Genomic DNA, 16,988 nt, shown 5'->3' on the forward strand with positions numbered 1-16,988 from the left:
TAAGAGAAATTGTATAGACGCTGCTACACAGTGTTTTCTCCAAAAGCCTTAACCTAACTTCCGGTAATGGTGCTAGACACAGTGGATTCATAATAGTTTATTTACAGAGCAAACACGAAGGAGTTTATGTGCTGGTTGACTCTCCCTGTTGCATTTAGGTAAAATTTTCAGAGTAAGTCAAGGCTTGTGTCAATAAAATTCAAGAACAAATCAATTGATTGTCCAAGGTAGGGCAAAGTGATCCACGTGATCTTTTCAGATGACTGGAGCATGTCATTTAAGGCAGGTTACAGGTATTCTATAAACATAATCATGTTTTCCTAATTATTGGTCTCATCAAGAGTATCTTTAAAGGGTCTTTAATGATGTTGAACAGGCATCATCTCATTTCATATCTCAGAGGATTCTACATCAAAAGGAGGCTCAAATGATTCAGAAAAACATAATGGATCCTGGAAGAATGGCACCCAAAACAAAGATGGTGGTGTGGAATAAATGCCTGCTCATTCACCTATTATTTGTGGTATTTTTTTTCCTTCCTTCCTTTCCTTTCCTTCCTTCCATCACAGGATGAAGGAAGAACTATAAAGCAAAAATATCCATTTACAGCAGCACTGAAGTGATTATCAAAACTGACTTGACTTGTATAATAACTCCCTCTAACCAGCTGAATATGATAAGGTAGCCTGAACTCTGAATGACCTCGAGTGAGGATGGCAAAACCACACTGTCTCTAACTATGAACATCCTTATGGCCAATGAACAATGGGACATGCTTTAATCAACAGTCTACAGATCTACGAACTCACTTTGTCCTATCCTGGGTGTCAGTTTTCAATGCTTAATTAACACAATCAACTTGCACTGCCTCTTCTGGAACTTAAAGTCTCTGACTTCTCCTCTTTACTGAACTACTCAATTAATTTATTCATGGATGTCTTTAGTTGCCATGCCAGTTAGTAAATGCAGTTTTGTAATTTTTTAAATTATAATAATACTATCATTTGTCTACAGAAAGTACAACAATTTCTTTCCTGGAATTAAACAATTTCCTTTTGAAAATCCTAATATTTCTGGGTCCAGGCAAGAATTCTCCTAACCCAGATGTTTAACTGACTGAGCCACTTAGGTGCCCCTCAAGACCTAGTTCATTTTAAAAAGATACCTTTTTTATGAGTGGTCATAAACATACATATGCAACTAAAAATAGAATACAGGTATTTTTTGAGAGAATAAATTCTTAAGGTTATTCAGGAAAGAGAGTTTGAAGCTACAAATCATTTTAATATGCATAAAATTAATTGTCAAACTTTATATTGTGAAATTTAATTAAACATATTCTAGCCATTTGGGTTTTGAAATGCTAGGTATAATACTAAGTGAAAGATGTGAGGAATCGATATTATCCTTCTGGCATTTTTCTTTCAGCAGTATAATAGCTTTCTTACATGGTGTGTAAGAGAGCTAGTGATATTTTTACCTTGATCTATAGGAAAATGAACATTCTATAAAGGGTAAATCTATTAATTAGAGACCTGCACAGCTTTCTTTCTTGCTAGTATAATCATTAAATTGATTTTTCCAGTCCATCATGTAATTGTTCCAGCGATAGAATCCTGCTCTCCATTCTCGTTCTGCTTCATCAATATTTCCTGTAAAACATGGAATAAGTTGTATTAATCTAAATTTTAATCTGTTTACATTAATTGAAAAATAATTTTGATTATAGATGCTATTTTCTCCAAGTACACTGTGCAGTGATTTTTTACTTTTCATTATTTATTATCAGCTTCTTTCGCTACCTGAAAAGCTTTAATAAAATTTTATACTTTACATGGAAATGCAAATAATATATATGTGTAAATTGAATATATCATAAAAATGTGAACATGAATTGATATATTATGTCAAATTATATTACATAACATGTATTTAGTTTCTAAGAAGATATATAGATGTTATCTTTTTTTGAACCCCTCTGCATAACAGAAATCTCATTTAATGTATTTCACTTATATATGATACAACAGACTATTATTTCTGATGAAAATATTTATATATATTTATTAATGCATAAGGGTAACTTTGTAATTGACATTCCATGAAGATTTTATACTCACCCTATATGAGTTATTTTAATTCCAAACAATGCCTACTCATTGAAAGCAGCTTATTGAAACTACTACATGAAAGCAGTTTATTAATTGCTTTACAAATTAGAAAGATGACTAAGAAAATCTCTGCTTTTCAGTAGCTTGCAAAGTGTATGCATGTGTCAGGAGAAAGGAATGTTTATGTCAGAAATAATGTGAGGCAATGAACCAAAAATAGTCTGTGTGTACTACAGGCACCTTGAAACCTTGATTTATTTGAAAATCTATTACATTAAAGAATAAAGTTTGTGAGCAATAGAAACTCTTGAACACAAACTTCTGAAATTATGTATATATGTTCCTAATATTAAAATATTTTAATATTTATTTATTTTTGAGAGAGAGAGAGAAGGAGTGTGAGTGGGTGAGGGGCAGAGAGAGACGGAAACACAGAATCTGAAGCAGGCTCAAGGCTCAGAGCTGTCAACACAGAGCCTGATGCGGGGCTCAAACTCATGAACCTTGAGATATGACCTGAGCCAAAGTCAGATGCCTAACCTACTGAGCCACCCAGAAGCCCCTCCTAATATTAATATATATGATAAAGCTAGAAGATGGGTTAAGTGATTTAAATCTATAAGTATTTTACACATTTGTTGTTTTACTTTTTAAACTCTTAGAATGCTGTGCTATAGTCATTGAATTAAAAACAGCATTTTGAGTTATTTCAGTTACCTTGAGAATAAAGACTGACAGTGTTTTAATTATATACTTTTCAGTTAGGAATTTTTGAAATTAATTATAACTTTGTAAGATATTAATTTGGAGAAGGCAGTTCATATGATCTCACTACATTATACATGAAAATGTGTCTTTGTTTCATTCATACTGTTAACAATGGAGCACATTCAGTGATTTATTTTTAGTTTATATGAAAATCAAAATATTTAAAACATTTACACAGCTATTAAAATATCCCCTGTAATTTAAGATATATTTAAGTTTGAAATGTTCATAATGCTTGGACTTTGGATAAATATTTGAGAATATATACAAAAATTTCCCATTTTAAAAATGGCTTTTAAAAGGTCAATGACTATAATTATTTTGTGAATAATAGAACTTTTCTAAAAAAACATTAGATGTGAAAGACATTAAATATCATGCCAAATGATCCACTCCTATGATATTTTTTATAATTAAATGCTGTTTTAAGTGTTATGCAAAATAAGGGCTCTAAAGTTCAGAAAGAACAAAATTTTTGTTATAAGAAATAAATGAAAAAAAAAAGAAATAAATGATTGGTAATCTAGCACTCACACCATGAATTTTAATACTCAGAAAAAAAGTCTTAGATTTAATTTTTTTTCTTGTACATAGAATGATGCCAAATCCATTAATTCATATAAATGTAAACTTATTTCATTATGTATCATAATCAAACACTATACTTTGCTTTTTAGTGCACAAATGCATTGTAAACCTTAATAATTTTTTTCTTTAATAATACTGAACATTGACTGAGACAATAAAATATGAAACATTTGATTGTTTTCTAATACAACTCAGAAGAACTGAATACACCTTAGTAAAAAGATAACAAAAATTTTGAATCCATGACATAAATCAAACCAAAATTAGTTCTTTTTCTTCCTCTTACTTCTCCTCTTCCTCCAAACTTGAATACTACTTAAGTGGCTATAGATTGATTATCTGTGAGATGTAGATCTATCATCTTGTAGTTAACAAGGTACTATAATGTGAAATAAAATACATTATTTAGGCTTTGGACTGATGTGGGTTAAATTCCAGCTTGACCACTTATTATATTTCTGACATAGAAAGAATTCTTAACTTTTCAAATTAGTTTTCCAACTGTAAATGGGGTTGGTGTCCACTATTGTGCAATGTTACTGTGAAGGATAAATCAGCTGGTATGTACATTATAAAATCAAGCTCGATACAGCTATTGGGAGCTCCAAAAATGAATTTACTGCCCTATTACAAAAATTTATTCTTAACTTTGCTCTTTATTGAATCCATGTACAGCTAGATCAATACCAGTAGTTCATAAATATATTGACACAACTTTTTCAGGACTTTCATGCTCTTTGATTTGTCCACATTGTTGTCTCACTTGGAAAAAGAAAGAGTCAGGCTTTCTTCCTTACAGAAAGAGTAATACTAATAAAGCTACTTTTTGTCTTGCCAATTAAAAAAAGAGTGAGCATATTTCACCAGAGTGGAGTCTATTTAATCAAGTTGAAGGAGGTAAGAAAGAATACAGGGGAGGTGAGTTGACTCAAAATTATAAATGGAGGTAAAGTTAGAAGAAAAGATTAAAATGGATATTGAATTGTTCTGATCATTATAATAAAAAAAAGTGATTCATGTACTTTGAGATTTCATTGAAAATCTCTCTTGTCCCCATTACTTATTTTCCTATTTGTTAATCAATTACTAAAATTACCAAGGAATGCATAATTCTTTATGAGACAGATGAGAAACACATTTATTGTCCTGTTATAATTCTGAGTGTGGGACTAGAGTGAACTATATCTATACTAATACTACAGAGTGAATTACCATAAGCTCAGGCTAGGCTTTATGAAAACATCACTTACAGGCATACCTATTTTATTGCACTTTACTTTATTGTGCTTTGCAGATACTGCGTTTTTACAAATTGAAAGTTTATGGCAACCTTGTATCAAGTTAGTCTATCCACACAATTTTCCCAACAGTATTTGCTCACTTCATGTCTCTATGTCATGTTTTGGTTCTTCTTGCAATAGTTCAAACTTTTCATTATTCTATTTGAATTGCTGCAATCTCATAAAACTGTAAAGGATGGGGAGTTGCTTCTTATGGATGAGCAAAGATTTACTGAACTGGAATCTACTCCTGATGAAGATGCTGTGAAGATTGTTGAAATGACAACAAAGAATTTAGACATTACATAAATTTAGTTGACAAAGCAGCAGCAGGGTTTGAGAGGATTGACCCCAATTTTGAAACTTCTACTGTGGGTCAAATGCTATCAAGTAGCTCAGATGATAGTGTTTTTAGCAATAAGGTATTTTTATTTCAATTTTTTAAATGTTTATTTATATTTGAGAGAGAGAGAGAGAGAGAGAAAGAGAGAGAGAGAGAGAGCACCAGCAGAGGAGGGGCAGAGAGAGAGGTGGAGACAGAATCCTGAAGTCGGACGCTTAACTGACTGAGCCACCCAGACACCCCAGCAATAAAGTATTTTTAAATTAAGATGTGTTCACTATTTTTTTAGACACAATGATACTATGTCTACTACTTAATGGACTTCAGTATAGTGTAAATATAACTTTTATATGCACTTGGAAACCAAAAATTCGTTGACTTGCTTTATTGTGATATTCACTTTATGGTGGTGGTCTGAAACCAAATGGCAATATCTTCCATGTATGTCTGTATTTTTAAAATGCAACAAAGGAAAACAACACTAGATCTAATGCTTTTCTTCATTGGGAAGATTTGAAGGTCAAAGTGGTTTTTCCTTTAGGTAAATTTACTCTTTCACTTTTAGTGAAAAAATATTGGTATCTTATTGACATTGAATGGATCATTTCTCTACTTCCTTTTCTTTCTTTTTCAAACAGTTATGCAGTACTGTGCAGTTACATTTTGAGTGAAAATTGTTGATAACATCTGAAACAAATACTGCACATTTTATTTCTTGCAGGTGCATGCAATAATAGCACAGGCATATGCTGAAGTATAGTCTGAAAGTTAAGTGCTAGAATTCATGTGTTTAAACAAATCTTAAGGATCATTTTATTTGAGAACGTTTATTGCTCAAAAGTAAACTACTGCTCAAGTGGTACTTATAAAGCTCATTGGGTTTCCATCTTGAGTGAGGTAAATATTTCTCCTTTTAAGAAATCCAGTTAGTGTTTTTTTTTTCCTTTATGTGTAGAGCTGTTTTGTGTGTGTGTGTGTGTGTGCGTGTGCGTGAGTGCGTGCATGCGTGTGTGTGTGTGTGCATTTAATAATATTGCCATAGAAACTTCAGCACAGGTCATCTGAATAACCCCAATTTTCAAAATATCAAAGACTGAAATGTATGAGGTTTTGCAACTTGAAATACACAAAATATGGTAAGAACATGTTTTCTTAATCATTTTAATCCCCCTACATTATTTATTTATAAAACCTAAAAACATGTAACTTCAAACTGGTTTTGTTTAAATGTAAAAAAGTTGTTGATTATTAATGAAGACATTGATTTTACAACAATCATATCATGCATTTACTTTAAATTTTATAAAATATATTGAATATAACTTTTGGGGGAGAATTATCTGAAAAATTCTAAAGTATAAAATTGTGTTTTTTAAAGACACTTTGGAACTATTCCAAAACACCGTACAAACCCAGAGCAGGGTATGGTATTTCCAAACAGCTCAGTGTTGCTCAACTAGGGAGTGGTTCAGCACTGGATAGGAAGGAGTGGCAGCTAGCCAAAAACTTAACAGTGTGTTTATTCAACCTGCTTCATGACAATTCACTATTTAAAGATAGAGATTTTGAAGTACATCTTCAAAAATTGTTGACACTGAAGTTTTATTTTGTCAATAAATAAATTACAATAGGCTGCACAAGCTCAAACCAGAACAAGTCAATTTGGCTTATGATAAGTTAGTCATTGAAAATCCTCCCCACTCCCCTTTCATTGTCCCTCAAGTACAACCTTCTCATTTAAAAATATTTTAAGTAAAGATTAAGAATGTGCCATCTGTGATATGTTAAATGGTACCTCTTTTGGTCTCTTGGCAGTTTAAACATGTTACCTCATTGTTATTCACACCCGGAGGACACAAGGGCAGCACTGTAGGTTTGCCAAGGGATGCAGAAACCCATCTCTGGATATATATTATGTCACAGAACATTTGGTAATACACAGAGCACGGGTATATCAGAAACATCTCCCAAACAGATGGAGTACATAATTATAATTTTGGTGAGTAATGTCTGATGATTAAAACACATATTAAACAATCAAATATAGCTCTGAGATGCCCATATTTGCCTGAAACTCACCCCCAACCTCTCTAAACATTAAACCAAAACAGCTACTATATTGCGGTATCTAACACAGTCTGAAAATTGCAGAGTGTTATGATGAACAGAGTGGTAAAGTCTAAAGGAATGGGGCAGCAATATGTCTGATGGTTGAAAGTCAATTACTTTTACTTGAAAAATAAAGACCTGAGGAGTCACATGGGTTAGAAACAGCTGGGCATTTTAAAACCAGCAAGTGAGTGAGATACACATGTCATTTTCCTCACAGAAGAGGCGATCATTCAAGCTGATTGCTCGAGTTGATTTAAATATTTTCTTACTAATGAATTTTGAAATAACATAATAATATGAACCAGTTTTCCTAGCACTTCCTTGTATAAGCTTATGGAATCCTTTCTTAAAGATTAGTTAACTAAATTGTTGTCTGTTTATTGTATTATGGAATACATGTATGTGTTCAAGATAAATATCTCTAACCTGAGAATATTTAGAAATTTTTGGAGTCTGCTTTTAAACATTTAATTCTGGAGGGTTTTTCCCCCCTTAGAAATCAAGAGTTCTGTTTATCAATAAATTTGTTTTTACCTCTCTTTGAGTATAAATTATATTTCATTCTATATTTTATTAATTATATTTTTAGTTCTATACATTGCTTACTTTATATATTTATTTGTTCATTTATCCATTAATTAGTTACACATAGACTAACTAATGTGTTAGCAAGCAGTGCCCTATTTTAGTTCCACTACCACGTTTTATGTTCCTCTACGGGAGAATTTCTATTTTAGTTTTCTTTACTACTAAAGTGCTCCTCATATAGTAAGACCTCAAAACACATCTAAACTTGCTGGAAGAAAGTTGTTAAAATTATCTACTCACTGGAATCAAGTAATTGTAAAATCACAAGTTAATACCATCACTGTGCCTTGGATAGTCTACCTTTTCTCCCTTTTACATAATCCACAATCAGTTACTTGACCAACTACTAAAAAGCACATACCTGTCATTTCCAAGACTTTGGGAAAAAATAGTGTCCAGAATCGGCATTGTTGAGCACGTAGTTTAGTGTATACTTTTGGTGACTCTGCATTCAAGGTTAAATATTTTTGATCGGTGCTTCTGAAGGCAGGCCATCGTGTGCTGTTGTTCTGGGTTCCATTTGGATTTCTAAAAAATTAAAGAGACACAGTATAGTTCTACTAAAGTCATTGTTAGAATATTGTTCTCAAAAACCAACAAGAGCTTTTAAAAAGTCAGAAAAAATGTGGATTTGTTTTGATGAGGTCAGGTAAAAATGAACTGGGTAGAATGTTTTCAGTAACTTGAAGCATTAAATTAGTTAAAAGTGTAGGAATTAAAATTTAAAGAAAAACTTTTTCCATGCATTTTGGCTTAACATACAAGGAAGAAAAAATTTTTTTTCTATTTCAGGAATGCTAATGTTTTCTTCACACTTAAACAAGCTTGAAGGGTCAGTATTCTTTTTGTTTCCTTTTATTCCTTTACCTCAGATCCAATCTTTTCACAATGAAGATTAATACCATTTTCTCAATATCTTGCATCTATGTTTTTCTATTTGTTCCTGTCATTACTGTCTGAGTTTGTGACTGATTACACATCTTATTATGCAATAACTTCATTACTATAAGAAACTGCCTTCAGTCTCACTTTTAAAGATAAAGGTTCATTTATTTCTTTTGAGAGAGAGAGAGGCGGGGGGAGAGGCAGAGAAAGAGAGAGACAGAGAATCCCAAGTAGGTTTTGCACTGTCAGTGCAGAGTCCCTGATGAGGGATTCAAACCCATGAACCCTGAGATCATGACCTGAGCCAAAATCAAGAGTCAAATGCTTAACTGACTGAGCCACCAAGGTGCCCCAGTCTCACTTTTAAGTTGATCTTACATTCTTATAGATCTGCTCACTGATTAAAAATTGTTTCAGTGATTCACTGTGGGTTCAGATAAATTTAATTAATATGGTGCCACCCATATTTCCAAGCTTATTTTCAGATAGTCTCTGCATAAGGCAACCAACAGGAATTAGGGACAGTTCCTTAGTAATTCCCTCCTCTAATTCACTTCCTTGCCCTTGTCACAGCTACTCTGCTTGGAATCCCTTCATTTCCTAACAGCATGGGTCTAGGTCAATTCCAATTCTCTTTTTTATATTCTCTTTTTGTGCTGATATTTCCTATATCTTTCATTGTGATTTTTAAATCAATAACACTTGTCTCTATTTTTTAGAAAAAAAATTTTAAATGTTTTTTAACATTCATTTTTGAGAGACAGAGCGTGAGTGGGGGAGGGGCAGAGAGAGAGGGAGACACAGAATCTGAAGCAGGCTCCAGGCTCTGAACTGTCAGCACAGAGCCCAATGCAGGGCTCAAACCCACGAACCATGAGATCATGACCTGAGCTGAAGTGGGGCACTCAACGGAATGAGCCACACAGGCACCCCTCTATTTTTTAGAAATTTATAGTTTGGGGTTTATTTGCACCTTTGTAGCACTCAATAATATGTTCTTACCTAGATCACACAAACACAAATTCAAAGAGTAAACATTTTGAGACTCCAAATAGCCACTGGTGAGTCCCTAGATTTCCCTTTAATGAACTTTTGTGCTATGATTATGAATTAGAATCTGCTCTAAGATCTAGAAATACAAACAAATATGGGAAACATATGTACATATGTGCAAGGAAGAACATTCGTGAAAACAAAGAATCAATATATGGTAGCCTAAACCAAACATAAACAAAGGGGCACAAATTGTCAGAAGAGGGAACAATCACTACATGTTTGCAAGAAAATTGCCTGAAGGAAGGAGATTCTAACTGACATAAGAAGAGCAAATAAAGAACTGATCCAGGAAGAGAAGTTGGGAAAACTAGAGAAGGGGAAAACAATTAACATAAGTATAAATAATGAGTGTTCATCTTAGGTCAAATAACAATGAAAAAACTAGTTTTCTTGGAATATAGGATAAAGGACATCCTATTAGAGTTACAGCTTCAGGATATCAGTGTTATTGCATTAACATCTGACAGCCTAGGAAAATGGTTTGAAGTACAACTGCAGGCATTTATTATTCTTAAGGGACTTTTGACTAAATGGCTTATTTTGAACATAACATTTTAGAAATACTGACCTGGAAGTTATCCAGAATAATCAAGAACCTATAGTCACAGGTATTTCTATCATAAACAGAAGACTAAAGTGATAAGGATAAGTAATTCATTCCTTTCTCCTAGAGTCTACCTTAAGTAAAATTATGTAAGAAAAACTCTAGTTGAACTTTTCTAAAAATTCAATGCACAAATTTCTTTGTCATTCTAATAGTTCTGTAGATTGGTATGGATAGAAAGTTCGGAGTAGTGACAGCAGATACAAGGGTTTTTTTTGTTGTTTTGTTTTGTTTTGTTTTGTTTTCCAAAAGCCTGTGAACTCAGTAGATTTTGGAAAGAGAAGCAGGCATTCACTCAGCGTGGTTATCTACAGGCACATTTTGCCATCAAGAACTTGTATCGAATAAGCACCATAAATTCATATTTTATCATAAAAGTAGACATATTCAACCATGAATTCAGGAGCTTTGGAGATAAATAGCTTCTTGATGGACTAGTTGATTTTATGTAGGAATTGGATGGTTAAAAAGAATTATTAATAACCAGAGCTATTCAAGCTAAACCAATATCATAACAGGATTGAAACCTCCTGCTTTAGGGTATTATTTGAGAGAGGTCATGAAGAAAATTTCTCTGGATCACAGATGGCACACTTGTCTAGGTGAATTATGTAGTCTTTTCCCTTTCTTTTAAAGCTTTAGAAGCTAACAAGTACAGCTGCTGGAGGCTGGATATTAAACCAGGAGAACCATTGGTCTGATTCGGTACAGCAATTCTTATGTTCCTAAATTGCCCACTTTCCTTCTAATTCCACTCTAATTAACTTATGGCACGATTTTAACTGCTCATTCATTTCTGGCTGCTGCAAATGGTGACTTAAAGTGAGCTGACTCGTACTTGAGTTCAAGAGCAAAGCACTATTGGCACTGCCTGTGTTCATTTGACAAACTTTGTTCTATGAAATAACTCATGAAATTCCAAAATGCAATTCAGAGATAATAAAATTCCTTTGCCTATGGATGCAGATATAGTTTTCAAAAAGTGATTGAAATAGCTATTGAAGCGATGGAGCATTTTACTGTATAATTTGAAGAAATCTTCAAAGAATTTAAAACTTAACAAGAGATATAATTCACTTTCTATCTGCATCAATTAAAGACTTTATGAAATACAACGTATTTTCCAGATACACAATTCTGAAACACTATATAATTTTAGTCTCAAAACTATAAGATATATTTAAACATCTTGGCTTTGCTGTTTTTTAAAAATATTTCCTGTTCTTGTCACAAAATAGAGACTTCAAAGTGCTAATACCTAAATTTTTTTTTTTTATAAAATAGAGAAATCTCTGCTCTGTTTTTACTATGAGATTTTTTTTCCCTACTTTGTGGTATACAGAAGCGGTCTAAATATCATTCATTATACTTTTCCTCTTATGTAGGTTTGAAAAGTTTTAAGACACAGCTTGTTTAACCAAAAAGGCAGAGTATTTTCCTAACATCTGTATTTCAGGAAATTACCTGCTTGTCATTGATATTTGAGCAAAGATTTGATGTCTTATTTTATGAATAGACTTATAAAAAAGACTTTAATTGACTCAGGATGCCTGATATGAAGAAAAAGTATGCATTCGGCTCTGTGCATCAAGTTTTCTTGGGATTATAAATCCCAGGATTGCCTATCAATCTTAACATAAGAATTAAGATTCTTTTTGATTAAGAATTTTGAGACAATGGTATCTAAGAAAGCTATACAATGATTTTAAAGTGAATATATTTCTAATAAGATAAAGGCATGATTAGTAGCTGTAAATTGAAAGGCCATCTGAAATATTCCACTCCTGTGAGAGGGCTACAGATGACACTGGATAATTTCTTAAATATGAAAATGTTTATAGATTTATATTCTATGTTAAGTCACACTTGAATAAAATTGTATATTAATTTAAAGAGTAGAAGGGCTATTAGAGAATCTGAATTTAGCAAAAAAATTCATCTATTCATTCAACAAATACTGAATGCATATGATTTCAGGTTTATTTAAGTCACAGAAAATCAACAAAGACAAAAATAAAAACTCTTGCCCCTTGCAGTATTCATTCTTTGAGGAAGATAGACAATAAACAAGATAAATAAGGAAAATACAATATGTTGGGTAGTTATAGTTCTAGAGAGGGGGCAGTGGTGAAGGAATATGCAATAATGAATTTGATTGGCCTTGGTCCATAGTTCCTATGAGGTAACCTCTGAATGTTTGGAATTTTGCACCATACCGAACTGTTTATGCTAACACGGCGACTCATGATGGGCATCAATGGCTTTTGCTAAAGGCTTGACTCAGGGTGGGGCTATTCACACTGATATCTTATGGAAGGAAACAGCCATTCCAGAAGGACCAACCATGTGATTAGAGGGTTGGGACTTTGAGCTAGGTAATATCAACCTGACCTCCAGCAAGAGGAAGAGGGCTGAAGACTGAGTTCAAACACAGTGGCTAATAATTTAATCAACTATGCCTATATAATGAAATTACAATAACACTCTGAACCTTAAGCTCAGGTGAGCTTCCTGGGCTTGTGATACTCCATGTACACATTGCCACAATTAATGCCATGAAGGTAATGCATCTATGAGGTCCCAGAAGCTTTGCCTTTGGAATCCTGTCAGTACCAGATCCTGTTTTATGTATCTCTTCTTTTGACTGGTTCTGATATATATCCTTTTATTATATAAAAACTGCAATTGTGAAGTGTCTTGGTGGCTCAGTCGGTTAAGTTTTCTACTCTTGATTCCGGCTCAGGTCATGATCTCACAGTTGGTGAAATTGAGTCCCTCATCTGCACTGAGAGCACAAAGCCTGCTTGGGATTCTCTCTCTCTCTCTCTCTCTCTCTCTCTCTCTCTCTCTCTTTCTCTCTCTCTCTGCCCCTCCCCTGCTCTCTCTCAAAATACATAAAGAAATCTTTTAAAAAAAGATTGCTCTCTCTATCTCTCTCTCAAATAAATATTGAAGAAAAAAAAAACTTCAATTGTAATTATAGCACTCTCCTGAGTTCTGTGAGTCATTCTGGGGCATGATTAAATCTGAGGAAGTTCACAGAGACTTCAAATTTAGAGCCCACTATTCTGAAGTGAGGGTGGATCTGGTGGCTTTGAACTTGGAACTAGTGTCAGAAATCTTGGGCTAACTTGGAAGTCTGAAGGCCTGAGCCATTAACCTTGATTTGGCTACCTCAGGGTAGGGAAGCTGCAATATTTGATAGGAAAGGAACTTTTAAGTAAAGACTTGAAGAAGGAGAGGACTGAGATATGCAATTTTTTGGAGGAAGAACATTTCAACAGAAGGGCTAGAAAGCAAAGGCTACAAGACAGATAAGCATCTGGAGTTTTCCATGAAAAGTGAGTAAGATAGTGGGGCTAGAGTAGAGCCAGCCAGGGAGGGAGTAGTCTGAGGGGAAGTTGGAGACACCACATTAATTAGTGAACTATAGGTCCTTGTAAGCTTTTTACGTCTACTCTCAGTGGGAGAAGTAATTGGAGGGTTTGCACAAAGAAGAGACAAGATCTCACTTATATTTTTCAAAAGATTATCTGGCTGGAATTCTGGGAATAGACTGCAGAGAATCCAAAGCCAGAATCAGAGAGAGCACCTAGGAGACCACTGTATAATTTAGGTGAGAGATGATGGTTGTTTGAACCAGGTAGGTAGTAGTAGAAGTTGAGAGAAGTGGTCATATCTTGAGTGTATTGAAGGTAGAGAGCACACTTGCAATTTGCCAATGGAGTAGATATAGAGAGAAAGAGAGCAGTCAAGGATGACACCAAGGATTTTGGCCTGAAAAATTGGAAGGATGAATGGAGTTGCCATTACTGAGATAGAAACTGCTGCAAGAAAAACATATTTGGAGGAAAATATTGAGAATTCAGCTCTTTGCATGTTAAATTTGAGATCCAAATACAGAATGGAAGTAGACAGTTGGAATTTAGTGGTTAATCTTTATTTTACTGAGGGAATCTGTCTTACAAATGGATTCACAAGCTCTTGAAGGTACTATTCCCCAGGAACACCAATATTCTGACTCAGTTTCCAAATTTCAATGCAGAAATGACATTTAAAAATATACACCTTGCAATAAATGAATTCATAGGACACACAGCACCTGTTCCTTCCTATATTGTAGCTCCTTGGTCTAATGCTCCTCTTACCATCTTGTCAGACAGGCCTTCCTTGATGACTCCATTAAAATGGCCAGTCTCGATTTCCTCACACTTCAAAATTTACTTTTTAAGTTTTTATTTAAATTCTGGTTACTTAACATACAGTGTAATATTAGTTTCAGGAGTACAATATAGTGACTTAACACTCGCATACAACACTTGATCCTCATCACAGGAAGTGTATGCCTTAATCCTCATCACCTATTTTACCCATTCCCACACCCACCTCCCTTCTGGTAACCATCAGTTTGTTCTCTACAGTTAAGAGTCTGTTTCTTGATTTGTCTCTCTTTTCCCTCTTTGTTCGTTTGTTTTGTTTCTTAAATTCCACATATGAGTGAAATCCTATGGTATTTGTCTTTCTCTGACTTATTCCACTTTTTATAATACTCTCTAGCTCCATCCATGTCATTGCAAATAGCAAGATTTCATTCTTTTTTATGGCTGAATAATTCTCAAAATTTATTTTAACTGCACATTTTCCTCTTTCCTCATCACAGAGTGCTGTGGTCTGAATGTTTGCATGCTCTCAAAATAAGGTGATGGTCTTAGAAGCTGGAGCCTTTGGGAAGTGCTTCAGCCATAAAGGCAGGCCCTCATGAATGGGACTGGTGTCTTTATACAAAAAGCTTCATAGAGATCCTTTGACCCTTCCACCATGTGAGGACACAACTAGAAGGAGCTGACTATCAGTTAGGAAGAGAGTCTTCGGCAGAAGCTGACCATGCTGGTAACTTAATCTTTGACTTCTAGTCTCCAAAAGTGTAAGCTGTTGTTTATAAGCTACCACATCTGTGGTATCTTGGTATTGCAAGAATGGGCTAAGACAGAGGGTAAGCTCCATGCAAACCATCATTTATTTACAACCTAAAACTGTGCTGAATCATAGTATTTAGGAAATAAATATGAAGAAAAAAATAAGAAACATCACAACATCATGGTAGTTTATCTCATTTGTCTTTAACTATAGTAAATATTCACATTTAAAAACCACCACCACATGGGAAATTATATTTCAAAGATGACTTATATGACTATAAGAGTCTATGGGATAGTTTTAACATATGCTTTACATGTAAACTATTTTTTACCATGACAGTTTAACATTTAAATAAACATAATTGATAACATAGTATAAATTTGTACCTAGGAGATCTCATTTAAAAAGTGAGATGTGCAGATTTATTATTCTTAGAAAAAAATTAGGAACCAATTGAGCAAAACTGATCAAAAAGAAACTAAAAAGGAGATAATATCATGATTAGTAGTGGTAGCAGAAAATGAAAAGTTTCACAAGTTGCTTCTATTTTGACATTTATGTAAAGAGCAAACAAAGCAATTTAACATAGTAAACAAATTTTCTCTTCATATATAAGTATATGATGATGAACATGAATTCATAATCTAATCTGTTTTAGAAAAATATGAAGACAGGTAAAACAGTGATGCTAGTACATAGCAAGGGATAAATAAAATCCTGTTTCTCTCAAGATCATATTCTTCATTTTGTATACAGGCAACTCCTTACGATAAATGTAGACATTAAATACATTTTGAAGTAGTTTTATTCCTTCTAGAGACATTTTCTGTGACTATATTTATAAATTTGACAAAGTGCCATTGTTGATTTCACTTAAGTGTGCTAAAAACTATTCAATCTTTAAAACTGACTAAACAATAGCTTTTTTAATTAAATTAATAGTAACATTTATTCTTTAAAAAAATTTTTTTAACGTTTATTTATTTTTGAGAGACAGAGAGAGGCAGAGCATGAGCAGGGGAGGGGGAGAGAGAGATACAGAATCCGAAGCAGGCTCCAGGCTCTGAGCTGTCAGCACAGAGCCCAACGCGGGGACGTGGGGCTCAAACTCAAGAACTGAGAGACCATGACCTGAGCTGAAGTTGGACGCTCAACCAACTGAGCCACCCAGGTGCCCCAATTGTAACATATATTCTTAATCATATAACCAACTCAATATCCACTGAATTCTCTTAAATCAACTTAGTATTAATTTGTGAATGCATTCCCAATAATTCAAACATACTGCCTCCATTTTAACCTATAAGGCTGTATCCTAGGTTGATCAATTAATTTTATAGAACTTATACTGAACTTGATCGTTTCCTACAAGTTTCCAAGATGAATCTTTAAAGACAAATGGAATAATTTAAATACTTTTTCTTTGCATACAAACACACAAACATGCATATTTCTATGTATCTGACTCCTGACTCTGTGTGTGTGTGTGTGTGTGTGTGTGTGTGTGTGTGTATTCTGCAACTCGAATATTAGAGGTACCAAAAACAATTGAACAAATATCACTTATATACAAATGTAATTTATATCATACTATTGAAACTCACTGTAAAAGTACCAGTACCAGATTATATAGATAACAACTATATTTTGAGCTTTAGAGTAAATAACATCTTACTTATTTTTGCATATTCAGCATGTATCATAAGCCTGCACAGAAACTATATGTTCAATAA

General features: G+C 33.7%; 1 protein-coding gene across 1 annotated transcript in view; it reads right to left on the reverse strand.

The window, feature by feature from the left end:
• Positions 1 to 1,263: 1,263 nt before the first annotated feature.
• The window catches only part of BCHE (butyrylcholinesterase), a 65,090-nt gene continuing 49,365 nt past the window's right edge, over positions 1,264 to 16,988 (reverse strand). The window contains exons 3-4 of the mRNA XM_058730417.1: positions 8,152 to 8,318; positions 1,264 to 1,652 (exon numbers count right to left, since the gene is read on the reverse strand). Of these exons, the coding sequence (XP_058586400.1) occupies positions 1,528 to 1,652; positions 8,152 to 8,318 (292 nt within the window). The 3' untranslated portion in view covers positions 1,264 to 1,527. The remainder of the gene's footprint in view (positions 1,653 to 8,151; positions 8,319 to 16,988) is intronic.

Source organism: Neofelis nebulosa, chromosome 5 (genome assembly GCF_028018385.1).
Source record: "Neofelis nebulosa isolate mNeoNeb1 chromosome 5, mNeoNeb1.pri, whole genome shotgun sequence".
Classification (NCBI taxonomy): domain Eukaryota; kingdom Metazoa; phylum Chordata; class Mammalia; order Carnivora; family Felidae; genus Neofelis; species Neofelis nebulosa.